Here is a 26,022-nt window from a genome sequence, read left to right as displayed (position 1 = left end):
ATGAAGAACAGCAGTTTAATCCAGGACGGTAATGGAAATGGTCGTGTTTAAAGCCAGCCGTGTTCTTGTGTTGTACTGAGAACATTAAAAACAGTATAAAATACTGTAAATGTGCAAATATTTGGTATAAAATAGTCTATCTATATCTATTGATGGCTTCATTTTAAATTGACAACATCCTCATTGTTGATTGAACTGATTTAGATCATCTGAACCGAGGGAGTTTTCAATCTCATAGTTCATCGGCACACAGAGTTCATGGTTTGGCGCGTGAGTTTGTTAAACCTGCTTGCAGAAACGATTTTTCTGCAGCCAGTGACTCAACCACTGCAGAAACACAATGTAACATCGATGTCGTCTCAAGAAATTCACTGAGTTTGTCTCCATCTAGTGGTGTAAAATACAGACTCAACAACAATACACCGGTCTTTGTGCTACGTTACTGTTGCGTTGCATTGCTAAAATAAACTGATTACATTTCAACCTGAGCTTCAGTTACTATGAAATAACCAACTAATAAAACTGAATTAAAAATTATAGTACATATGGCATTAAAATATTTAACCTTTAATAAACTATAAAGTCTCAATGGTCATTTTTACATCATTATTCTCATTAGCATTGGAAAAAGGTATAATTACTGTGTGATATTTGTGCAGATCTGTGAGAAACAACGATGTTCTCTTCAGTCTGTAGAATAAGACGTGTACAGATCACGACAATAATTTACCTAAAATTAGATTCTGACACACATTTTGGCTTTAAAACATATTGCGCCTCTTGTGATTTACAAATTGCAGTATTCCCATTCCAGTATTTCAATAAAATTTCAATTCATTGTTCAGCCCTAAATCATAATATAATGTACAATATATAACTTAATATCAGTCCAAAGTAAGGGAGGATGAAAAAAGTTCATGTTTCCATTGTGGATTTGTTTATTTAAGATAATGATACGATGGTCAATTGTATGGACGAGTGAATATTATTCATGGACAAAGATGGAAAAGTCAGTGATACATGAAGCCAGAGAAACCACATTTGGTTGATATGTTGTTGTTTTTTTAATGAGGCACACATGCTTTATGGTGACTGTAGAATACAATGAAAATCTGGATTCTGGAACGTAAATAGCAAAACATGGTCCCTCAGACAATTGCTTTCATGTCTTAAATGGCTTTTCATTTTCGATCACTCACACTGTAAACTAACAAAATTGCACTGTGTAAAAACTGGAGAAAAATAAAATCAATTCTCAACAGGTAACAATCCGACTGTTCATTTTGAAGCATCACTGCTCAGGTGTTCTTAAAGTCATAAAGCTGCTTAGGAAGCACTTGAGACAGAGATTGTGCGTCTCTCCCTACCAAAGTCAGAGCAACTTGAAAACCCGTTTAAATGCAGATGTTTGTAGATGAAGCATCTCCTGACCTTTTCAAATAAACCCCGACCTTTGATAGTTTCCGTTGTCGCGTTTCATAGGATTACAGTTATATTTGAACACAATTTTCCCATGGAAACCTGAAAACTAAAAGTGTGCAAATGCCTGTTATGCATAGTTAAAATGAATAAAATGCTGTCGTAATAAGAAAGCAGCACCACCAGGCTGCTCAGTCTGTGAAGCTTCAGGATGAACCACAGTGCCCGTGTCAAGGAACGTGTGACAGGACTGATTACATGGGGACGAGCTTATCACATGGCAGCAGTGGGCTGACCCCAATTTTCTCAGCACAGTTGTTCTGCAGACATAAAAATGCATGAAATTAAATCACGACAGCACAATCTGACAGGCTTTTCTTTTGAAGTATTAGTGAAATAAACTCATTTCCCTTTGTTACTGGGAGTCAAATGAGAGGGTTGACTTGTCTGTACAGTTAATTTAACTTTGCAAATAATCTATAATCTAATAAATAATGCAACACGGTTCATTGGTTGAAGTCTTACCATGTACTTGACAACATTAATGTGGTAGGGAATCCCACCAATTTCTTCACACTTCTTCATGTTCGTCCTCTCCGGGTCTCCAGCAGCCAAAACGGGACTGTCGGAGTCAACCTGTGAGAACAGAAGGAAAAACCTTGCTTTTGCACTTCCATTGCATTTGTAATAGTAAACCACACCTGTCTTTCTTTCTTTCTTTCTTTCTTTCATTGATCAATCACATGTATAGTAACTTTGCAGCACAAGGATCTACTCACAGGTTCCATTCCTCTGTGGATGGACATCAAGTCTGACATCCTGTCATTGAAACCGCCAGCAAAGTTCTCTGGGTTGATTGCCACAAAGCACTGTCCCTGAAAACAACATCAAGGACAGGACTCTGCTTGATTCAGCTCATCCAATTAAAGTGAAGCAACTCCACTGTACACATGTCAGGATGTTTAATCATTTATAATGGGAAGATTTCCAGCGTCCAATGGTCATTTCAGATCTTTTTTTTAACAGTAACATTAACATACAAATGCACTGTTTTATAGAAAAAAAGAATTTTCATTGTCACAATTATCATTTTTAAAAGGGAAGGTAACTAAATCTAAGTCACGCAGGAGTGAAAAGAAAATTGCCCTTCTTTCACATCTGGAGTCAAATAACATAATATGAGATGAGTCACAGGTCAGTTTCAAACCCAGTACTCTGGGTTCAAAGTGCAACCCCTTACCAGCTATGCTAATGGGGGTAACATGTGTGCGATCACTCCCTGGCCATAAATAATACATTTTAAAACTAAAGCTGCAGGCCGTTCAAAATCTCACTGAGGGGCCGGACTTTGGACACACCTGGTTTAGGGCAACTCAGCCTCAAAGAAAATCTATTATGAAAAACGCATACATGTGATTCTATGTTAGACTAAAACACAATTGAGAATCATTTTCTAATCACATATAATCAAACTGAATTAGGCAAATTGGACACTCTAAACTGGAGGTGTGAGTGTGAGAGTGGATGGTTGTTTGTCTCTATGTGGCCCTGTGATGGACTGGTGACCTGTTTGGATTAGCAATGGCGCCCCCCTGTGGCCCTCATGTGGCTGTTTGCAGCTATTAAGTCATTTTCAACCAATTTTTTTCAGTTGCTTCTAATTCTCAGACAAAGTCTGAAAATGAGCCACCACACAGTCAAACATAATAAGTCCTCTGCAAGACACAACATCATCAAAAAGATAAAATACAAAAGAAACATACCAGGTTAGCAACACGGTCCGTTACTTTCCACGTGCGGACATGTTTGCTGTAGTTGGCACCAGCCAAGATCCCACAGAACATCTCCACCATCATTCCCAAACCGTAGCCTTTGTAACCTCCTACAAGAAGCGTGAGAGAAAAGTACTTGAGTGGCAATTACATATAAATAAGGTCAAATCAAATTGCCTTCAACAGACTAAACTCGGACAGAGCCCTCTCTAAAAGGTGCGCCATCCCACTCACACATACTATGTACAGATTGCAGATCAACCAGTGTGATAATTATTAATTATGCAATCACTCCTTTCATGGTTCCACAAAGCAAGTGTGAGGAAAGAGCAGGATTAGTCTGAAATGTAACTGCAGCACAGATGAGGGCAATGCGTTCTTATTTAAATGGACATGTGAGCTGAAACGTGATCATCTGATTCTCAGAGTTAAAAGCCATAAGTTGAATCGACTGGTTTCTGACCTGTGGCTTCACTGCCGCCGATGGGCAACAGTCCTCCTCCACTGAGGACTCTCTTAGGATCAGTTGTCAGCTTTCCCTCAGCATCACAGCCCCAGCCCTCAGGAATGGTGTCTCCACGCCGGTCGTGCAGCTCCACCTGCGCAAATGACGACATGGAGTAAAAGAGTAAACTACACAACCAAACAAAAATAAAAAAAAGACACCCAGTATATCGTGATTTTCATTTCCATTAGGCTAGTAATGGCAAGCTATGGTGTGTGAATATCAAATTCAGAAAGGTTTAACTTGACAAACATATGGATGTTAAAAATAAAACAACCCACATTCGACCCCTTTGTCTCACCTTTCCAAGAGCCACTGCTGATGTGGCCATGTCCAGAACAAAGCTGTCTCCATCCTTAGCAGGAGCTGCCACACTGATGGGGTTGGTGCCCAAAGTGCACTACAAACAGCAGGTCAGCGATATGTTGTGTATTAAAATCAAACACTTTCCACACTACAAGAGGGATGAACTCCTATGAGACGTGAGGTACATTATGTTTTATTGAATAAGTAACACATTTACCTCTTTACCACGTGTGGGAACCACCAGTGGGGATGTGTTGGTAAATGACATGCCCTGTAAGGGGGTCAGATCAATGTTAGAAAAAAAATCTAAAATCATTTAAACATCAGATTTGTTTTGTTAATATCATGTACAATATGGTATGCATTTGTTTGCATTGGAGCTTGGAAAAAGCTCAACTGAAAATAAGAATCCAAAACCACATCTGCAATTAACGATGGACAAGGATTTCCTTGGAAGTTTGTGGCCCGTGAGATAATCCATAAATACAGCAACTCCGAAAATACACAAAAAGATTCTCATGGAAGCAAGCAAGCAATGATTTCAATTTTTATCAGCAAAAATGTAGCCAGGCATCAAACCAGCCGCAATGAGGGAGCATGAATGGTCCGACAATGGTCAGCCAGTTGCCATCCTACGCTGAAGAGGTTGCTACCTTCTGTGTATCGTGACCCTCTTGAACCTCAAATGCAGCAACAAAAACAAACAGCCATTCCAGAAACATACCTTTATATACCTCATACCTTAGTCCAGGGGTTCCAAAACCTTTTCTGCCCCCTTTTGGGAGATTAAAAAAGAATTGTGAATAAACGATGAGAGCACCAGTGTGTGCAGTGCTGATGGCTCTGGCTGCTGTTTCACTAGTTCAATTAAATCAAGACGAGACGGAATCCAAAACTTTATTTGTATCTGGCCTCACCAACAGGGCAAACCACTGTCTTAGTAAACAAGTATCTGCTCTACTTTTACATTTTTACTCTTATTTTAAATAATTGGAATGTGTTTATTGTGGTTTTGGGCCTTGTTTTTAGTGTAATCCGTGTTGTTTTGTCATCTGTAATTGGTGAGTCAAATACAATTTCCCACCTCTGTGGACAATAAAGATTCAATCTGTTCTATTCTGTTGTAAATTCAACTCAGTATAATAGTCAGCTGGGAATTATAATAAAAGAAACAGAGGCAACCAATCGAATCACCAAGAACATTTGTCTCAGAAGCAGGTTACGTTTTAACACTGATCAGAAAGATCTCCTGTCCTGTGAGCAAAGTATTTCCTACACATCCAGAAAGCAAAGAGGACAATCGATAACTCAACCATACACACCCACGAGCTACGACAATTCAACTGGTGTTATGTCTGCGCCCTGTTTTAAAAGTTCATTCTTATCATCTGTAATGTCGTTTAAAAGTATACATCTTTAAGATCGTTCAAATATCCCCCATGACTGCATGGTGTGACACACACCCAAAATAAGCCTTTAAACATTAAAACCAGTCGATTGTTTTACTGTTGCCGATCAGTGGGTTGTAATGGGTCAAATGCAGAGGAATACTTTCCCCAAGGGGATTAATAAAATTCTATAAATTCTTTAAAATCATCTTTCTAGGTCATAAAAGTTGATTTCTACCTTTATCCTTCACACTATCATCCACTGGCCCTTACAGCATCAATCCATCCCTCCTACATCACCTTGGCTAACCTTAGTTTGAGCCACGTCTTTGTTAGTGAAGCAGAGAAGCATCTTCAGATCTTTTGTCATCAACAGCAGTAGGGTAAACATTTTAAATGAAGTAGACAGATATCCGTTTCACTCACAATCATGTTTTCCTTCAGAGCTTGCATGGAGTAGTACCCAGCAATACCATAATGATTGGAACCTAAAAACAGAAAAGTGCCACGGTTATATCAATACTGGGTGTATTTCCACTACTTTCAAGTGACAAAATGAAAATTGACCCGTGTCAATTTTAAACACATTCATCTTTAAACAATAAATCATTCCTTTACGATAACTGAGGGGCTCAGTCTGATTAAATACAAGCTAGTTGTGTTAGTGCAATACAAGTGTGAAACATTCACTCTTAATAAATAATATAATCTTTTTCCCTACATGTTCCAGGCACGACCCGATTCTATGCGGTTTGGTTGGTTTTCCATTACAATACAGTTCTTCCTCAATGTGGGCGTGGTCATTACAGCACGGCTGCATGAAACTGCTGTGACTTTGTTTTATAAGCAGTTGTTTTCAGTGTAACTGAATCATTAGAATCAGTTCATCAAAAGATTGGTTCAGTACTTCCTGCATGCCCAGAGCACAGACTCCGTCTGTCATTGAACTGAAATACAGTTGTGATGCGGCTCGCCGCTCGCAGTTGCAGGCTTTCAGCAGTGCTGAAACGCTGGACTGCTCTGTGAAATATTGAGATTTTAGACATTTACGTGCTAAATGTTGGTGATTAACACAAGTTTTCAGGACTTGTAAGTCTTTTAAATTGATTTACATTTCGGAATTGTTCGGCTTGATTCTTGTGTCGGACATCGCGCTTCCAGTGACGAGACACGGACCAATCAGTGGACAGTCATCGCCTGCAACACGTACTACTAAAAAACAAAAGAAACCAGGTACTATTGCTAATGGAAAAGCAAAAAAAAAAACGTGCTATGCCAAGTTGAGTCAAGTCGTGCCGGGACCATGTAGTGGAAAAGCATTATTATTATTCATACATTCATACACAGAGATAAACAACCTTTCTCTCCTACTCCTTTAGAGTGTCCAATTAACTTAATCTTCAGGGAGGGAGAGAGAACACGCAATCCTACATCAAACCACATTAAGCGACTCACCGTGTGCCACCACCCAACCAATGCCAACTTCTTTGGCCTTCTTTATAGCCAGATTCATACAGAAGTTTCCCACCACTGGACCCAGGAGGTTCTTCCCATCAACCAGTGCTGTGGCCACACTCTCCTTCTCCACCTCCGGCTCACCGTCCTTGGCACAGATTCCCGTCTGAATGTCCTTCACGTACATGTCTGTCAAAAAGAGCACAAAGAAGCGTCAGGCGTTTACTACCTCCAGTCCAACACAGCTGTGTCATCACTTTTAACCTTGAAGATGGAAAAAAAACACCCACTAACCCATTCTGTTAAGTCCGTGGCTGTAGTGGCCTCTGTGGTCTCCTTCCACCAGCACCTCTGCCAGGCTGCGAGCATGGTGTGCCTTGGTGCCCACGGCCGTCATGCATCGCTCAATGAAGCCCTGCACCTCCAACTGGCTGATCAGACACCTGCAGAGAGGACATCACTTTATAAAGTTCAGGTGAGGCCTTCAGTGTTTCAGAACTGTACTAGCTTGAGTCATGGAGAGACATTTACAGCTTGCGTCGGACTGCCATGTGTTTGCTGGATAACACGGGAATCTTCCCTCAGGGTGCGATCACTAGCGGTGTCTTTTTACATATCTGGGAAGCATCAATTCTGCAACTGTTTTCAAGCTGGACATAATTATTAACTGTTGTAGAGTAACGTCCCTCCCGAGGAAAGATACTTGAACGACAAACTGGCCGTATGATGAAGGCTATTCCGAAGCTCAAACTAAAATGAGTTGGTTAACTAGACCATATATGTCTGTCTGTGTGTTTTTCCTTACAGTCAGCAATGAGCACTCATGCTGTTGCCTTTGATCTGTGTGATCGACTTTGTTGTTTACGTATGAATTGTTGAAAAATGGCTGAAAAGAGGCGAGGAGGAGACGGCACTCTGAGCTGTGATGAAGCACTTTGAACTGTGGAGGGCAGCGTTACACCTCTCAGTACTGCCAGTCACAAGTTATTATTCTTATTAGACGAAGAAGAGCAAGAAGGAACGCTGAATATTATGAATTATTATAAATAAACACCGAGATGGAGAGAAGACAGACACAGAGAGAAGACTCAAAAAAAATGAAAGACTTAAAGCCAATTACATTCCATTGCCTTTGATTCTCTCCGGAGGAAAACGGCAAACAACAGATGAAGAAGGTGTTAATGTCAAAGCGGATGAACTGGAGGAAGGAAGAACTGTGGTGGGCAGCACAGCGCTCAGTGTACAGCCTGCTAGAAATGAATGGAAGAAGAAGACGAAGAACAAAAGATTCTATTTATGGGAATTGTACTTTCAGTAAACTGAAATCCTTCTGGCAGGACGTCATGTCTGAGTCAAGCTTGTCTTCCTTTCATATGACATGGCAGCATGGTGAACGTAGCTGCCTGGAGATAGAACTTAACATGCGTCCGAATCTTTGCAACGGGTTGCAAGTTTGTTTTTTTATATATATAAGTTATGCAAAGCATGTCATGCTTATATTTGACACTTTGTGTAGTTGAGGGTGTGATGTTCCACGCGTTCTCATGCTCCTCGTGTCTGCTACACCCCCCCATGTTTACGTCTTAGGGCTTTCTGGTATTTGGTGGTGACTGGAGGACTTGGTGTTGTAACTTTTGGAATGTACCATAATTGGATCCAGTGTTGTACTGCAGGCACGCCGGCCCCTTGACTTCCTTTTCAAAGTTGCTGCTCTGTGCAGCTTCACTCACAATCGATGAGTACATCAGAAGTGAGGAACTTGTCTGTGGGACTGACAGTGTACTGTGACAACTACATTCAGTATCAGACTTATTATGATTCTAGCTTCTTCTAAAAAGCGTTGGTCTGTTTGCGAGAAAAGAAAACCCCCACTGTCACACATGATGATAAATCTTGAGAGCCAAAGTCATAAACCAGACATTTCTGTTAAAAACATTAAACTCAGCTCCAACCTCAATGAGTGAAAGTCCATCCAAGCATTATTCATGAAGAAAATGATTATTAAATGGTACATGGGGAGAGAGAGAGAACTAAAGAACATCATGTACAACCAAAAACCACACCCCCTCTGCAGCACTACTTCCATTTGAGAAAAGTGACACCACTGTGCCCGAAACTGCCTTACCTAATTATAAACAGCCTTGCTTTGTTCAGTTTACAGTTAAACACTGGTCTTATTATCCAAGGCCAGGAGAGAGTTCTCATATTTGTTTGCTGCATGTTATGATGTAAATAGATAATATAGATAAATAGAAATTTAGATCAAGTGAAACAGTCAACAGATACAGGGTTTGCAGAAGTTGGAAAACACTCAAAGTAAATATGTGTTGTCCTCTTCAATAACGTGTGTGATGTGGCAGTCTGAGTGCTGACTACTGTGGCACACCATGGTTTTTAATCCTGATTGACTTTTATAGTCATTCAGATGATGTGATATGATATCTGCAAGACTCTGCTCTCGTGAAGCCTGTCTCAGACTGTTTCCCCTGCTCTTTAAAAGCATCACACTAAACTAAAAGTGGCGCACAAAGGCACGAGTGTGCGCACAAAGAAGCAGACATTCTCCACAACTTGTTGTGACTTAAATGATCCAATCAATGCACTCATTTAACGTTATCAGGGAAACGTCCTGGGGGCAGAGTTCCAAAGTGTCAAGAGTGGCAAAGTCAAATAGTTTTGCCCCTCACCAGAGACACCAGGGGACCCCGCCTGCAGTCAAATGTGTCTATGCGTTTCATCCATACCATCAAGTCACGGGTTTCTGTTTCACTTTCTCACCATGCAGCTCAAAAACAAGTGGCTTTACTGGTGCTGGAGTTGCTTAAAGGTGAAAGAGTGTTGTTTTTTTGTTTTTTTTTACCTGCTCATGATGATGATTGTCCTGTTGTCTCGCCCCTGAGCCTGAGATTGTGCTCGGTACTGTAGTGAGTGATCTCGCCTGTGGAAGTTACTGATCTGCAGCTGGTGTCAATGATCTTTTCGTGACTCCACCCACTCGTTTTTCGGGTTCCGTTGCAGCGTTTTGGGAACGCCCCAGCGTTGCCAAGTTGACCAGGTATATGATCCACAGCCGCTGTGGGCGTGTCAGACCATAAAAACCTGATCATGGAAGGAGGAGGCGTTCCTCTGCTGCTCCTTCACATAGGTCAGTTCTTGCCTGGGGAAATGTATGTTCCCCAAAGTTATGTAAACTTTTCATGTTGCTGCTACACAGCCGAACTTTTTAGACTGAGCCCCCCTCCCACTGGAAAATACCACTCTCTTCTAAGGATATGCTTTTTTTAGTCATCAAATGTTTATTTTTCCTTTATTATCCTATATTTCAGGTTCACTAAATTAACTTTCAGTGTAATCAAACTAAATTGTCATACAAGTATCTGCATGGTGAATAAGAAAGTGACTACTACAGACACCGTCTGATACATATCTAAAGTCACGAGTGCTTGTGAGAAACACAAACAAATTAGACTGTCGACAGTTACATAACACATGAACAGGAAGAGGTCACGTTGCTCCCTCTAGTGAAACCTTATCTGTGACAGAGACTTAAAGAACAAAAAAAGAACACAAGAGCATCTGTTTTAGATCACGTGAACCTTTGCAATAAAACGACATGTGAGAGTTGCTTTTTTTTTAAGAAGAAGGCAGTTCTTAAAAAGAGATAAAAAGAAATAACAATTGTTTTCATGTGTATGTTTTCGTCTTGTTTTTTGAACAATAGAAAGATCAGAGTCAGGAAATCATATTTGGTCTGATGTAATTCCAGAGAAGGCCACTAGGGGCCAGGCTTTCCCCCAGGCACATGCTCCCCAGTAAAGTTTAAACCAGAACTATTCAATTCTAAACTCAGTAGCACATCAAAAAGTGCATTTAAAAAACAATAAAAGTAATACACGAGTAATACAAATATTTTGGTCATACCTGTCCTTCACACGCCTCAAAGTGCACAGTATTAGCTGTAACTATTTCTACATTAAAAAGAAATAAGTGTGTTTGTCATCTCAGGTGCAACTTAAAGTGCAAAAAAAAATCAAAAAGGTGCACAATATAAGCATTTGTTTTTCTTTGAAATAAGATAAACATACGCCATATATGACCCACAAACACCTCAAAGTGCCTCTGAGGGACAATAAAAAGTGTTTCTTTCTGGGGGGGGAACCACAGGCTGGGCCACTAAGAAGCCGGCTATGCTCCGCATGTGGCCCACGGGTCGCCATTTGAATACACCGGGTTTCAACCATATAACAACATTCTATGCAGACTCTGTTCAGGTGGTAGGAATTCAATAATGGAGTCCAGATGTTGGCTGTCTTATGTAAGGTTGTGCAACACATAGAGCTCACATGTTTGAGAGCTCTCATTTAGAGACAGAAAATACAAATTCATTTAAGCTTCGTTCCTTTCTGCTGGTTACAAAACAGTTCAGCATGACTTAGTAAACAACAAAATCACAGCAAGCAAACATTTACAGCTGTTTTATAAAGTGCAGGCCCCCCTAATATCCACTCTGGTGCAATACAATGAGACCAAAGGGCACAGGAACCAGTTCAGCTGGCTGCTGTTCACCACAGTCTGTCACATTACAGAAGAGCTGCTTCTTTTATGTTATCGTTGCTCTACTGTAATGACACGGAGCGCTTGAGTGCAGCACGTAGACTACATTTAGAGGCCAATCACGACAGAATATCCTCAGCTGTGACTTCCGTTATGTTCAGGAATGCTCAAAAGATAGAGAAATGATCAGACGCTGTTTTCCCTGCCATTTCTTCACTGCCGATAATGAATCGAATGAAAAGAGGCATTGTGCTCCTCTGTGTAACAGAGTGACTGATTCAGCTCACTGATGACAGTGTAAAATGCCAGACGGGACAGTGAACCTTATTTTTCAGCTCGTGAAACATGTTGGAAGTAAACAGTGGGCATAAGAAAATGTGACTAGTCATTAATAGTTTCTGCTCCAGGGTGCGAGCAGATGATTAGATCACATTGCAGCAGTTGCCTTTAAAAGACGGCCCTGAAAGTTTGTGTAGAACACGGTGAAAAACAATCAACGGGTACTTTTTATCAGAATTGTTTGTGTTCTGTATCATACACATGTTACGCAACAGTTAGTTAAACTTGAAACTGTTGAACAATTGCAACAATAAATATGATTTTTTTGTCCTTTAAGTGCGTCTCCCTGTTGCTTCCCCAGGTCTTAGTGAGGAGTTAGCGCCCCCTCCCTCTTTCCTCCCTCCCTCCCTCTGCAGTGCTATAGCCTGTAATTCTCCATGGTTCAGACATCTGTGAGTATTTCTCTCTGACCACAGGAGGAAAATAGAAAGTTGGAAGTGCGAGGCTGTGATTTGGGGCGAGTATAAATAAAGTTGCGAGCAAAGGAGAGGCTGCTAATATAATGGCAGTGCAGAGGGTGGGATGACAGGAGGAGCGAGACTCAAGTCATCAAAGAGAGGAGAGCAGGAGAGCTTTGAGGGAATTTAACGTTCAGACTTAGTTTCTGGATTGCCCAAGAGCAGCTCAGTCGGTGTATTTTCAGGCATGTACCTGCTTGAATCCTTCTCTTGTCATACACCCTCCTTGATTTCCATGTTGCAACTTGTAAGATACTTTATAAATTGCACTTATAAATTAAACTCACAGTTTATTGTGTACACCTGATTAAGGGACAGGAGTGGCAGCTGGTGTGCGTTACTCTAGCCTCATTTTGAAACCATGTGCACACTTTCCTCTGACCTCCAGCACCAACAATGACACATTTTAGCCCAAATAACATGTTTTCTCTTTTTTTTTAGGACCATTCTCTGTTGTTTCTGTTAAAATCCAACTTCTGAAAACTAACTGACACGAACAACCGTGTTCAAAGTCACTTAAATCACCTTTGAAATTTGCATTAACAACCCGTTGAACCGGTTTACCTGATAACGTAGCCGAGAGAGTGCACCTGTGATGTTTGTGACGATACCTTACAGCCTGAGAGCAGATTGGGTGGAAGTGAACCATCCAGTCCTGCTGCACACAGACCATCATGTTGCTGGTACCTCCTCTGTAGTGGTCTGCCTGGGCGGCCCTGCTTTATAACAGAGCACAGGGCACATGCTATTTCCTAAAATGGCATGTTCTGTGTATAGCGGGTACAGCAGCAGGCTCACACAGCTGCGATGAAAGCAGTCATGCCATGGTTGTCAGACACCACCCAAAAGTCAAACCTATGAAACCCCAAATGATGACTTTGAAGCTGGGTGTAGGTGCTGCAGCAGAACCACACAGGCCGTTTGAACGACGTTTCCTCCCCTGTGTTCACCGAGAGATAGATGTTTAGTCAAGTTAGTATTAACATAAAATATAGGGGAAAAAAATAAGGTTAGGGTAGTTTTTCAGTACTGCGTTCACAGTATCTGGTTTATTTAGCTCACTCACAATGTAGACATGAATATGATGTAGAATCTACACTAAAACAACAACAATACTGATAAAAATACACAAATAACAACATAAAATAGATGTAACTAATGTTGTAACAGTAATATAAATTTTAAAAGTTGATGAAAGAAAAAAAAAAGTGAAGGACTATCAATGAGAGGTGAATGTTGATTGTCCTTTTATAAAGTGGCTTCTGATCGTTGCGGTATTCAGACTTTTGCTGCGCGGTCCTCTCTTCTTTCCTCTATCTCTGTGGACTCGAGGAAATTCCAGCTGTCATCAAAATCTCCGGTGATCATAAATACAATAAATAACAAGGCATTTGACCAAAGTAACTGCATCGTCGCTGTCTTAGCCTCAGCTCCCAGTCTTCCTTTCTTTACTCCCTTTCTTTTATCTTCGTTCTTTCACCAACTTTCACCTCACACCTCAACTGTCCAGACCGACAGGTGAAAGCTTTTAATACTGACACGATAATGTGGGATGATGCAGTGATACTGATGTTTTTGCTTTTTCCCCCCTCACTATACAAATTATGAATAATAATAATAATAATAATAATAATAAAGTATAAAGCTGTTAATTGTTTTTTCCTCCCATAAAACGTTAAGTTACACTATTCATTTGAGGTCATTTTTTTTAAATTTTTGGGAAAACTCACATACAGGTTAAATCCCCTGTTTCTTTGAGCCTTTGATATCTAATAAGACCGTGATTATTGGTCGTTTTTGGACCATAGACAATTCAAGTTTAGTTTCCTTTTACCGATAAGGATCATTTTAATGCTGAGCAAATCAGGACAGGCTCTGAATTTCAAACAGGAAAGGAGCACTCAGACTCAGATCTAGCATGGTCACACCTTATCTGCTGAATCTCATCAAATGCCCTTCCCCGACGGTGAGTGTGAATGGGTTAACTTTGAGACTAGATGTGCGGTGGGGTGGGGGGGTTATTTTTCTACCAGCTGAAAAGTTTCATGAAGTTTTGAAAGCCGTCCTCGCCGAGGAAGTCGAAAGAGCCCTGGGATGAGCCCAAGTGGACGAGCAGGAGGACGAGAAGAACGACGACCAGCAGTGGAATCAGCATGTTCCACCCGGCTGCCAGGATGTTATACCACTTCGCCTTGTCGGAACACTCCTGGGCCAGCTGCAGGTTACCCTGAGTCTTCTGGTCCCTGGCCTACACACACACAGAGGGACAAAAAGTCATTTTTTAGAATCATTTCAAGGTCAAAATGTACAGAACCACAGTAAGTCTGTGTTTATATCCATGTGTGTGCGTGTGGTACAGTATGAAGAAGCTGCCTCCTGTTATCACTGGAGGACTAAGGTCAGTGAACCAAACAAGGAGCCAAACTTGACTCAGTGAGGAAAACCTTTTCTAAGTGTAAAAGTGTTCTAAGGGAAATGATCTGCCAGTACTTATTGGAAAACTCAGTGTTTTGAGTAGAAAAACATTGCCGTGAAACATTTGCCAAAAGATCAGATGTAAAGACATACATGTTTTTTGTTTGTGACTCGCCCCTTGAGTCCACCAGGCTGTGCACAGTGGGAGAGATATAAAATCCTTGAGCGGCTAAGTCTATCTGTTTATTTTGGAACAGAGCAGGCTAAATCTTCCAGTAGCACTCTCTAATTTCCCATGTGTACTTGCCTATTAGGAAGATGCCAATTACACCATATTTAACTCCCCAGACAAGCAGCCAGTCCATGTCTTTAATTTGAGTGTTGAGCCAGAACATGGCCTGTGTTTCAGAGTTGACTATGCAGACAGAAATAAAAGACTGTTAGTGATTTTTTTTTAAAAAAAGAAAATCTTAGAATCCTGCAGTTTGTCTCTTTCACAGATCTTTTTTTGTCTGTTTTTTGCAGTTCTTCCTTGTTTCAGCACAACCCCATTCCTGTGGTGAAGGGCACACCAACCTTCGACTGTGTGTGTGTGTGTGTGTGTGTGTGTGTGTGTGTGTGTGCGCCATCTAAACATTTTACAACAAAGACTTTCATGACTAAGCGTTTACCCGATAAAGCAAACACCATATGACCCCGTTATATGGCATCACTCTACCTGTTGCTCAACTCCAGACGCAGCCTTGCCAATTATTTGTTGACATTAGCCAAGAACTAATAGCAGTGTCCCACTTATTGTGTTTTAAAACTCTCTGTACTTCACCCAACCCTTTACCTAAAATAGATTTGACCCTTGTCAATAGTTTTTCGGCTTTCCTTCGCATCTCTTGTCTACTGGTGCCTGGCTCACATTACAGGAGACTTTAGTATCAATAGAGTTGCTGAATAGCTTGCATTATAGTGGCCATTTCAAAACATATGCACTGAATTGCATTTGAACAAATGATTTTAAAATAGCAACTGCTGCTGAAATAAAATAATTCTATTAATATTTTTGCTACTGAGGGCTAAACCATTGTGTTGATTGGGTTATTTAATGAATCACAAACATAAAGAGCTTCTTCATCATTGCTTGGACGTCTCAATGAAACAGAAGTTGAGCACTTCATGTTCACCTCAAACTTGAAATACAAAAGTAAAAACAAAGAACTCACCTTGATGGAGTAGATAAGAGCCATGAATCCCAGGCAGCAGAAGTTAACATACAGTGTGTTGCACAGTGACCACACCAGATAGTCCCGTGGAGGATTCTTGCCAGCGTTGCCCATGTTCACCACGGTGGATCCACCCGGTTTACGGGCAGATTTGCAGTTAGTGAGTGGGGTGCAGTCGGAGGGGAAGTTGTACGAATGGTTGTCCATGGCTATTTTTGATCAGGTGTCTTCCTGCTGAGGAAAAGTTGACGACTTTGCAAACCGACAGGTCCCGTAGACACAAGTGTATGGTCCCTCGATAGAAATTAGTGGCACCGCCAATGTACGAGAGGCTTATAAAGGCCCATGGAGAGGGAGGTGGCCCGGGAGAGGACGCATGGGCAGGGTCCTTTAATATACAGAAGGTCTGTCATTATGTGGTGAGGCCTGAGAGAGACAGAGAGACTGAAATAGAGATACAGAGACACAAAAATCTGTATGAGAGTCAAGCCAGAAAAAGAGACAGCAAATAGATGTATGGGAGCAACACAGTCTCTTCACCTCAGCTTTCTTGGTGTGATTGTGGTGTCAACGCAGTGTCCATTGTTGTTATAAAACATGTTCACTATGTTTTACACTAGGTCACAAATCACTAGTGAGACTACAGTTAATAATATCGATATATATAATATATATAACAAATGGAAAAGTATTTCACTTACCCCTCCATCCTTGCCTCAAGTTGAGGGAACTACGGTGGCCTTCGCATACCAGAAAGTATGTCATTTTTCAGTGTAAGCTTCTGCTTCAAAACACAAAAAACACCACTCAGGCTGATTTGTCCATTTGCACTGTTGTAGAAACCTGTAGGCACAAAATGGTTGCCTAAAATACATATGAAAGGCATATTCTGAGGCTAAGGAAAAATCAAACATCCTCACAGGGGTATATTCACTTTCTGTCCCTCCCAATTGTTATACACTGGACCTTTAATTAGCCAAAAATGAACCAACAATGTCTTTGATAATATAATTGGAATATATCTTAGGGGTTAGGACTGTAGGTCTGACAAAACTAACAGTATGAAGACATCATTGGAATCTAAAGCTCAGGGAAGTTTTATATTTTAAAGCAGTCAAAAATAGTCAAAAGTAAAACATACATTTGTACTCTACTCTTCCACCCAGGCAGAGTCATGTGGGGCTGACTTTGGGTAGTTGTAGTGTTTCCACTCCAGAGAGGACTTGAGAGTTCAGGCCAGATGTTTGGTTACGTTTTGTGCAGTAGTTTTTTTGGATCTCATGGATATACTAGGAAAAACAACAACAGTGCTACAACTACCTGTTAAAATGGCTACTGAAATGATGGCTCGCAGGACCCTTCAGCATTCATAACGGTCTTAATGTTTTATATCTTACGCAACAAACATATGCTGCGTTGCAGAACCGGAAGTTCCCCCACCGCCGAGTTCGACGTTCCATGGTTCCTGTTGAAAAGATGGAAACACAAACACATCTCGGACTGTGCAACACTAGCTAAAAAAAATAATGCAGTAAAACAACACCAACCTAACCAAAAGACAAATTAGGTTGTGAAAACAGATGAGTCTAAAACCACGTAACCAAAGTGGTGCAAATGTGAATAATACTTAGTACGGAAGCAAAGAAGCACGCATAATATTATAAATTGTCAGGGTTAGTTTTTGTTACTTTTGTACTCTCAAATAAAAAGGAAAAAAAAAAATCACTGTTAGCAGAGGATGGTTTCGATCCATCGACCTCTGGGTTATGGGCCCAGCACGCTTCCGCTGCGCCACTCTGCTACGCTCAACGACTGTGCAGTAGGTAGTATATATAGACGGCTATGGCCGAGGGGACATATCTCAGAAGAATTGTTATTGACGTTTACGAAGGCATTGTTCTGTGTTCAACGCGAGGGAAAAATGTCCCCAGCACAACACTGAACGTGTGTAAAAGTAGATTGAGCTATGTGTTACCAAATAGACTGAGATATGGATCAAATAGCACGGAGACTAACCTCTTAAAAACTTACCCGACAAGTGTGTGTTTATATAAAGGTGTAGAAGCCTTGAGTCAAAAGTCGCTCTCTCCACCCCTTATCCAACGAAATGGAAACGAAGAGGTGTACTTCAATGAGGCAGCCAAAAAGTAAAACAGATAACCGTGTTAACTGTCATGAATGGTCGAGATAGATTGAGAGGTTAGAATTGATAATGTAGACCAGGGTACATCAGTAACAGAGATAAGCCAAAGCTGTTCATGTTTACAGTCGTGTACTAAGAAACTGCATAAGTGTAAATTCAGGAACCCACAGGCTTATCGTGTTACGTTATCGTCAGAAACCTGAAGCTCAACTACGTTTTTCATTTTTTTATCCATGTCAAACAGTCGTGGCAGTGCAAACCTGCTCTGAAGGGACAACTGGAACAGAAACATGAGACAAATGAAAGCTGCTCATAACATTAATTTTGTATTCATTAATGCAGACAGAAAATAAACATATTTTGCAACTTCAACATAAATTTTAAAAAAGCAGAAGATTATCACCAGAAAAAGATGAAAAAGTGCTATTTTACATTGAAACAGAATTTGACGATAATATGTTTGCATGATTCTGGGAAGAATTTTCAGTTTACTTCAAGATAAAAGTGATCGATGGCATCAATTTCATTCTCCTCTCATGCATAATATGGTTTCTTTAGGGTTACACGGCATAACAGGACGGCATTTTAAGCAGTAAATATCTCACATCAGAAATTAATTAATTGATTAACTGCCAATATGATCCTCAAACTGTATGTTACTAATCTGTGTCTACAACAGAACTTCACAACAGATTATTTCAGATGAGTCATCTGTATTTTGAAGTTTATACACAAAGAAGGCACAGAGGAAACACCTCATGTTGAAAAACTCTAGTGGACATTCTCAACAAATAAATGTAAAAGTTAACCACTGCCAAGTTACTAATCTGAATTAATAAATCGAGTCCTGATTCAAAATTTAAACAACATGATATGACAATATCAGTTTCTTTTAGCAACAGATTTAAATTGGAATGACGGTGTATTTGTATTCATTAAACATGTCAAATGAAGGAGTGAATCATAAACAGAGTCGTTTAGACACATCCTGAGGAAATGGAAACAAAATAACCCTCATAATACTCCACAGAAGTTAGGATTGATTAATGTTACGTCACCCAATCAATATATTTTCATTACTTTGAAAGATTTAAGTGGCAAATGTTAAGCAGTACAAACAAAACAGTAATTGGTCAAAATGAGAACCTATTCCAGAAGCTTGTTGAATAAAAAAAATCAACTGGATTGAACTGAAAATGAACTAAGCCCAACCTTGACAATACAAGTTTTATGTTTAAATCTTGTTGAGAAATCTTGTCAGTGATAGTAGCAGTTGGTCATCACACTTGCACATATTAGAGAAATTATCTTTATAGAAATTTAAGGCATCACATCTTGGAGGCTGCAGGGATGGCTGAGGCTCCTGGGCGGCTGTACACATGCACAGAGTTCTGGGGAAGACAAAGTGGAATAGAGAGATGAATGAATAAAGTTGTCAATTGATTATTACGTGATTGAAAGACACCTGGTCGATGGACTAGCGGTCTATGAAACAGCATCAGTGTTTGAAGTTCCAAGAATATCTCGATTGATGTCTTAGGACATTTTATGACATGATGTGGAGGAGATGAGCACTACCACTTGACACTGGTAGGAAACTTTATGTTCAACTGGACTGGATCTGTGCATACCTTCTGACTCTCTGCATTATACTTGTTGAGAAGGGTCTGAACTCTGTTTCCATAGTCAGGATGGACAGCCTTCAAGTTCTCCACCTGCAGAACAATGAAACATGAAAGTGTGTAAAAACTACTACATGCCAAAATTAGCACAAAAAAAAACCATTCACTGAAGGTTTTGTTTATAATCTCCTCTTGTGCAGGACCGATGATAGTGAACTTCAGCGGTCACTTGGTTTGGACTCACCATGCGTTTCTGGATGAAGAGCTGGGCCCCCTTCAGTGCCCCAGCCATGTTCTGGCAAAGTCTCTGACGCTCCTTCTCGTTCAACACCTGGGTGTAGAAGGTACGAACCTGCAATCGAGCACAGAGACAACTATTATTTGATTACACCAACAAAAGCAAATGAGGCTATCTTTGGCCAACAAACCATTGAACTATGATAGGTAACATATCAGCATTTAGCAGCAAAACGGAGTAATACTAGTATTTATTTAGAGTCACGTGTCTTCTTCCTTTACTCTATTTTTAGTTACAGGCAGGAAACGTAACAGTGTGTCAGACACAAGCATTCTGACAAAAACAGCTGCCTGCTGAAGTTTTAAAAAAATAAAATGAAATAATTTGTACCGCTTTAAAACTATATTTAAACTTCTTTAAAAATGAACAGAAACAGAATAACAGATCCATGATGACAACAACAACAAATAATGCAGAGACTGATTATGAAAAGTTAAACAGTTTGGACAGTTGTATGGATGAGACGCAAGTTGGGTTGGAACATTTATGTTGGCATCTCTGAATTCAAAAGTCATTAAAATAGTGTGGAGGCGCATTTACCTGTGTAACATTATCTTCATCTCCACTGTTGTAACGACCAACATCTGAAGTTACGTTGAACTTGGATTCCACACACTGAGGCTGAGTCTCTGGGGCACTGAAGCTGTTGGGAAAGTAGTTTGGAGCACCACCTAGAGGCCAGACAGAGCAAGGACCAGATTGAAATCTGTAATTTCCGTCCATTATGGCGCATTGTCAGTTCATCGCAGGGCGACATACACAGACGAGCAACCATTCACTATCATATTCACACCTATGGCGAATTTAGAGAGTTTAGAGAGCAAAATAATCTTATTGGGAATAAATCTGGTTCCTGAGAAAAGTCCATAGCTGACTTTTGCTCGATCAATTTACACCACTGTATTTTAATGTGACAATGGCTTAACTTCCAGAGCTCAATGTTTTCTCAGGTGACAATTGATATAAAAACAACCACTGGTTTAAAACATACGAGCACAATAAAGTAATTTTATTTGTCTAAAATAAGGAATTAAGCATCTCATTAATATCTGCACAAAGAAACACACGACAGCTTACCTTGGTTGTCAAACATACACATCGGGCCATCGCGCTGGTAGTTGGCCACGCGGGTTCTGAATGGGCAGTTGACTGGGATCTGAAGGTAGTTGGCACCCAGTCTGTGTCGATGTGTGTCCGGGTAGGAGAAGAGTCGACCCTAGAGAACAGAGCAGTGGTGAACGGGGGGCCCTTTGCAGCCAAACAAACACTTCACATTAAAGGGCAGTTTCCACGATTGTTTTGTAACACCAGTGGATGGCAGGGTGAGAAGCAAGCCTTCATAGAGAGACCGAAAGATGCTGTTTTTCAAATATGGAGATAACAATCCACATCATCGGTGGTATGGAATTACCTCACTGAGATGGCTGAACATTAATTTAATGAATTACACAGGTAACATGGAATTGGTCATTTGTGGTGATCATAATAGTATATATTGTTCCAACTAATGAAAAGTGCCAATTTTAACAATCACAAAAAACACATTTAGAGTTAGTGTTTTGTTGTCAATTGCATTGTCACTACAGGTGAAATGAGGGTAGTAAACGACAGATATAGACACATCTGGTCATATACCTGAAGCATTTTGTCGGGGCTTGGCTCAATGCCTGGTGGCATGTTACTTGGGTCAAAGGCCAGCTGCTCCACCTCTGCAAAATAGTTCACTGGGTTCCTGTTGAGAACAAGTTTGCCCACGGGGATCAAAGGGTATTCTTTATGGGACCAAACCTGAAAGAGAAAATTCCATTAGCTGAAAAATATGAAAAATAGCATTTGGGTAGGATAGCATTTGCATTTGATGTAGAAAAACCTTTCTAATTTCACTTTTATACCAATAATCATAACTTAACATTCAAACTAATTGATCACACCTGATACAAGTCTCAGTAAAATTTGCTATACATACTTTGAACCAACAAACACACTTTTTACCATTAACATTTTAATGCATGAAACACATGAGGGAAAGATCATGATCTGATTGCATAATGTGTGTTTTTATAACCACAGGTTTTTATAGCTTTATAACTCTGGGAGTTGTTGTACCTTGGTAAGATCGAAGGGGTTGAACTGGAACTTCTCAGCTTGCTCAAAGGTCATGACCTGGATGAAAAAGGACCAGGACGGGAAGTTGCCATTGGCAATGGCATTAAACAGGTCTCCAATAGCATAATCTGGGTTGCTGGATGCCAGCTGTTCTGCCTCCTCCACTGACATATTCTTTATTCCTTGATCCGTCTTAAGAAACAACAACACACAAAATGAAACATAATTAGACAACTGCGAAATGCCAGGAGGCACAAAGTTAACTGAGGCTCAACTGACCTTGAAGTGGAACTTGCAGTAGACACATTGTCCCTGAGCATTGACCAGTTTGAAGGTGTGTGAGCCGTAGCCGTTCATGTGACGGTAGCCGTCAGGCAAACCTCGATCACTGAAAAGGAAAGACACCTGCACAGGGGACACAGGACAGAAGACAAACTTGTGTCATGCCTTTCTTAATATTCCATGGTCTGCAAGAACAGCCACAGGCTCAGCAGCAGCAGCAGCTACCTGATGCAGACTCTCAGGCCTCAGGCTCCAGAAGTCCCACACCATGTCGGGATCTTTCATGTGGGTTTGTGGATTTCGCTTCTGGGAGTGGATGAAGGATGGGAACTGCAAGGGATCAAAGTGATAAGTCAGCACAATATGTCTCAAACTTGATTTACAGTCACAAAATGCTGTGAAATGTGGAAATGTGTTTCTAATCAGGTATAAATTACATGTTTGTTGGTTTTTAAAGATACATTTCTCCTATATTAATTTGCATGTTATAAAGGAAAAATATAAGACACTGTGTTAATAAACTACTGAAAGAAAAAGAATTCCTGGCTTCCAGATATCTTGTGCTCACTCACCAGCATGGCATCCCGGATGAAGAAAATGGGGGTGTTGTTGCCCGTCAGGTCCCAGTTTCCATCATCAGTGTAAAACTTGACGGCAAAGCCTCTGGGATCCCGCACAGTGTCTGCTGATCCCGACTCCCCAGCTGAAAGTAAATGAAAACAAGGTTGTAGTTGCAATCTCAGTAATTAGTAAACCCAGAGAAAGAATTACAGAACCGGCACACCATAACTCTGCTCTCTTCCACTCTGTATTTCTCCCATTCATGCAACAACTGGACAACAGACATTACACAACCAGAACAATGCCATTTTGGCAGGATGTGGCACTGTTCACAGTAATAGAAATATATAACCAGCAGCATACTTTATATACCAGGCAACCCGGAGGTACTCTAGTAATGGAAAATGATACCAAACGAGTACACTGGAACTGTATGGTGGAAAAGTGCCATAAGTGTTCTTATGATGTATTCAGAGCTGCAAATTATGATCAAATAACTCAGGAGGTGAATGTAAACAGCCTTAACCAACACAAATATTTAAATCTTTAACAGTTTACTGATGGCCCACTTTCCACATCACATGGTTTCACGACTGAAGTAAACATTAGCAAAAACAAATATGACATACTGTATATGATCTGACTTCTGACAAACAATAAGGTTATTCTTACCCACAGTGGAGAAGCGGACAGCGATAGGTGTGACCTTGCCGGGATGCTCAAACACCTTGGCCTTGCAGTAGCGGGTGATGTCATGAGTCACCTCAAAGTAGCCAAACGCCCCTGCATCATGGAGGAAATAGAATACAGGCTTCTTTGTTTATATCACTGAAGACAGGTCTGGTTTAATATTTGTAGCCTATATCTCTGCATAAATGGGTAACACTTTGTGTCACCAGGCCAATGAAAACAAACACAACATACAAAATACTGAGCTAGCAGCAACTTCTTGTTCTTACAAATATTAAATAAGTGAAACTACTACTAAGGGTCTCACCCTACAAATGCTTAATCATGATACAAAGCAGTTATAGTTTCAGATTAGAAGCAATAGGGCTGGATATTGAACCAGAATACCTCAAAAGGTAAAAAACAAAGCCAGTCATAAACAGACAGACAAGTTTATTAATCCCTTTGGGAGGTTCCCTCTGGGAAATTAAAAAAAACATTGACAGTGAACTTTTATCCTTATACAGACAAGCAAATCCAGCATGATTACTCAGGGTATTACTACAGTGTACACTGTAATAATAGACGGTATTATTATTTTGTAAGTTGGCCTGTAGGCTAGGTCCACTTATCTAGTATCATCAGTGTTTACTGAAGGTGGCGATGAAAGAAACAACAATAATCTTCTTGCAAACAAAATGCTACAGTAGTAATGTTCGATCTCTGCCTATTGAAGCCGACTACTGCACACTCACCTGCACCCTTGGCATGCACCACTCTCTCTGGGATCCGTTCCCTGTCAAAGTGGGCCATCTCATCTGTGAAGACCACATCTTGGACCAGCAGAGGTCCCCTGGGCCCTGCTGTCTGCAGGTTCAGCTTATCGCCAACGGGATGACCAGCCCCTGTCGTCAGTGTGTCTGGCCGCTGGTGTTATCATCAGCATTGAAAAAACAAAAACAAAAAAACACCACAAACAAATTCACTTGCCTTACACAAGCTACATCGTTGACATCATTTTCACAAATCCTGTGGTGTACAAATCACCTCTTTTGATTCATTACTCAAATAAGGTGTTATGTTGTTTGTAAGACTGCTAATAATACTTTTTAAAGAGGAGGAGAAAACCCAACAGTTCATACAAAGAGCAACCACTCCGTGTCAGTTTGAGATTAAAAACTCCCTTTTAACAGGAAGAAATCTCTGGAAGAAATGAACTCAAAGATGTGTAGCCATCTGCCTCCACTCCCTTGGGGTGAAAGGAAAAATGGGGGAAAGAAGAGGAAATGAGGGAGGTGAGATAGAGACAGAAGAGTTCCCAGAAACTTCATAAAAACTGTTAAATGTTATTTATTCATTCATTTCGCTTAGTATTTACAGTATCAGTATCACTACTTAATATTTATACAGCACTATTACTTGTTTTAGGTGTGCATGCTTCTGCACTACTGTAACTGTGGCTTAACAAGTGCACTGTAGTGCAGATTAGAGAACATTCTGGAGCACAAGTGCAGTAAGTGTCAGGTTAAGTACATTTGAGCACCGCTTATTCCTATAAATGTTATATTTGATCACAAGGAGAAACATATGGGCATACAAAAATGAAATCAATGATTTCTAAAGATCTGCATCAAGCATGAAAAGATATCAAATGATAATACTAGTTTGCATTAACTATACCTTCAAATAACCTGCACTTTTTGTTATTACGGTGCAGTCTGTTTCGCAGTAGTGTTGAAGGCAACATGCAGAACACAGCAGGTGTTGAGCACAGCTGCACAAACAATACAAAAATAATATATAATAATAATAATAATAATAATAAGTACAAACTTCAAATGAACATGAAGTGGTTAAAATGGACGTGACTTAATGACCCCGGTTGCTTTCTCTGGCGGTTATATAACGAAAAAGGTCGAAGTTCAGCCTGGGATCAATGCCAAAATGTCCTCCTTTATATCGCTAAATTATTTTATTACTTACATAACGAACACGTACGTTGTTGTTGTTGTTTTTACCCACAAATAAACAGTCAGTGTTAACATATATGAATTTAGCCTGTAACGTTAGTGAACGTTTTGCTAGTGCTCGCCTGTCAGTCAGGCTAGCTTCAACTTTAGCTTGTTTACCTCAAACGACCCACTGAATCTCACCCATTTCCCCCTCGAAGGACAGAGCTGTGCAGCGCAGACTCTGCACCAGCGGAAGGATAAATACACACCTGGGAGGTTCTGGTGGCCTTCCACATCTTCATTTGATCAGTGGTTTTATCTCTATTGTCGGCCATCTCGACAGCTCGGTGCCAGTGCACGTCTGAACAGGTTCTTGAGTCGGGGGGAATATTGTTAGCAGTTTGTCCCAGTGACTTAGCTTGGCGAGGCCCCGCCCCTCCGTTGGCACCCCTGTCCTGTGATTGGCTGAAAAGAGGAGCTGACCTACTTTTGCGAGGACGAAGCACCAAGATCGTCAATTGTTTTTACGTGATGCAATGTTGTAGAATTATTTAAGTGCTATTC

At 40.5% G+C, this 26,022-nt stretch overlaps 3 protein-coding genes across 3 annotated transcripts; all 3 read right to left on the bottom strand.

The window, feature by feature from the left end:
* Nucleotides 1-1,040: 1,040 nt before the first annotated feature.
* Nucleotides 1,041-9,872, bottom strand: LOC122776295 (uncharacterized oxidoreductase YjmC-like). Its single transcript, XM_044036749.1, has 11 exons — nt 9,706-9,872; nt 7,140-7,288; nt 6,846-7,034; nt 5,817-5,878; nt 4,220-4,273; nt 3,998-4,096; nt 3,655-3,790; nt 3,183-3,301; nt 2,199-2,294; nt 1,945-2,055; nt 1,041-1,739 (listed from the first exon to the last, which is right to left on the bottom strand). The coding sequence occupies exons 1-11, from the start codon at nt 9,711-9,713 to the stop codon at nt 1,674-1,676; spliced, it is 1,089 nt and encodes a 362-aa protein (XP_043892684.1). The 5' UTR covers nt 9,714-9,872; the 3' UTR covers nt 1,041-1,673.
* A 3,340-nt stretch (nt 9,873-13,212) lies between these two features.
* ifitm5 (interferon induced transmembrane protein 5) lies at nt 13,213-18,050 on the bottom strand. Its single transcript, XM_044036291.1, has 5 exons — nt 17,857-18,050; nt 16,967-17,290; nt 16,527-16,668; nt 15,826-16,269; nt 13,213-14,444 (listed from the first exon to the last, which is right to left on the bottom strand). Exons 4-5 carry the CDS (start codon nt 16,030-16,032, stop codon nt 14,223-14,225), a joined length of 429 nt encoding a protein of 142 aa, XP_043892226.1. The 5' UTR covers nt 16,033-16,269; nt 16,527-16,668; nt 16,967-17,290; nt 17,857-18,050; the 3' UTR covers nt 13,213-14,222.
* A 231-nt stretch (nt 18,051-18,281) lies between these two features.
* On the bottom strand, nt 18,282-25,865 carry cat (catalase). Its single transcript, XM_044036290.1, has 13 exons — nt 25,728-25,865; nt 24,262-24,433; nt 23,510-23,620; nt 22,849-22,979; nt 22,502-22,606; nt 22,274-22,399; nt 21,995-22,186; nt 21,524-21,676; nt 20,966-21,104; nt 20,429-20,559; nt 19,835-19,942; nt 19,600-19,683; nt 18,282-19,359 (listed from the first exon to the last, which is right to left on the bottom strand). The coding sequence occupies exons 1-13, from the start codon at nt 25,791-25,793 to the stop codon at nt 19,297-19,299; spliced, it is 1,581 nt and encodes a 526-aa protein (XP_043892225.1). The 5' UTR covers nt 25,794-25,865; the 3' UTR covers nt 18,282-19,296.
* Nucleotides 25,866-26,022: the final 157 nt, after the last annotated feature.

The sequence above is a fragment of the Solea senegalensis genome, linkage group LG10, assembly GCF_019176455.1.
Source record: "Solea senegalensis isolate Sse05_10M linkage group LG10, IFAPA_SoseM_1, whole genome shotgun sequence".
Lineage (NCBI taxonomy): Eukaryota > Metazoa > Chordata > Actinopteri > Pleuronectiformes > Soleidae > Solea > Solea senegalensis.
The sequence above is the reverse complement of the archived record's forward strand: the minus strand, read 5'-3'. Positions and strand labels throughout refer to the sequence as shown.

Excerpts from the sequence above, each read along its gene's own strand:
- ifitm5 (XM_044036291.1), bottom strand. The coding sequence starts at position 16,032 with ATGGACAACCATTCGTACAACTTCCCCTCCGACTGCACCCCACTCACT. Across the intron at positions 14,445-15,825 it reads CTCTTATCTACTCCATCAAG|GCCAGGGACCAGAAGACTCA; the intron begins GTGAGTTCTTTG and ends GTGTGTGTGTAG.
- LOC122776295 (XM_044036749.1), bottom strand. Across the intron at positions 3,791-3,997 it reads CAGCAGTGGCTCTTGGAAAG|GTGGAGCTGCACGACCGGCG; the intron begins GTGAGACAAAGG and ends TCATTTGCGCAG. Across the intron at positions 2,295-3,182 it reads CGGACCGTGTTGCTAACCTG|GGACAGTGCTTTGTGGCAAT; the intron begins GTATGTTTCTTT and ends TGTTGTTTTCAG.
- cat (XM_044036290.1), bottom strand. The coding sequence starts at position 25,793 with ATGGCCGACAATAGAGATAAAACCACTGATCAAATGAAGATGTGGAAG. Across the intron at positions 22,980-23,509 it reads TGTCCGCTTCTCCACTGTGG|CTGGGGAGTCGGGATCAGCA; the intron begins GTAAGAATAACC and ends ATTTACTTTCAG. Across the intron at positions 22,187-22,273 it reads ACTGCAAGTTCCACTTCAAG|ACGGATCAAGGAATAAAGAA; the intron begins GTCAGTTGAGCC and ends TTGTTTCTTAAG.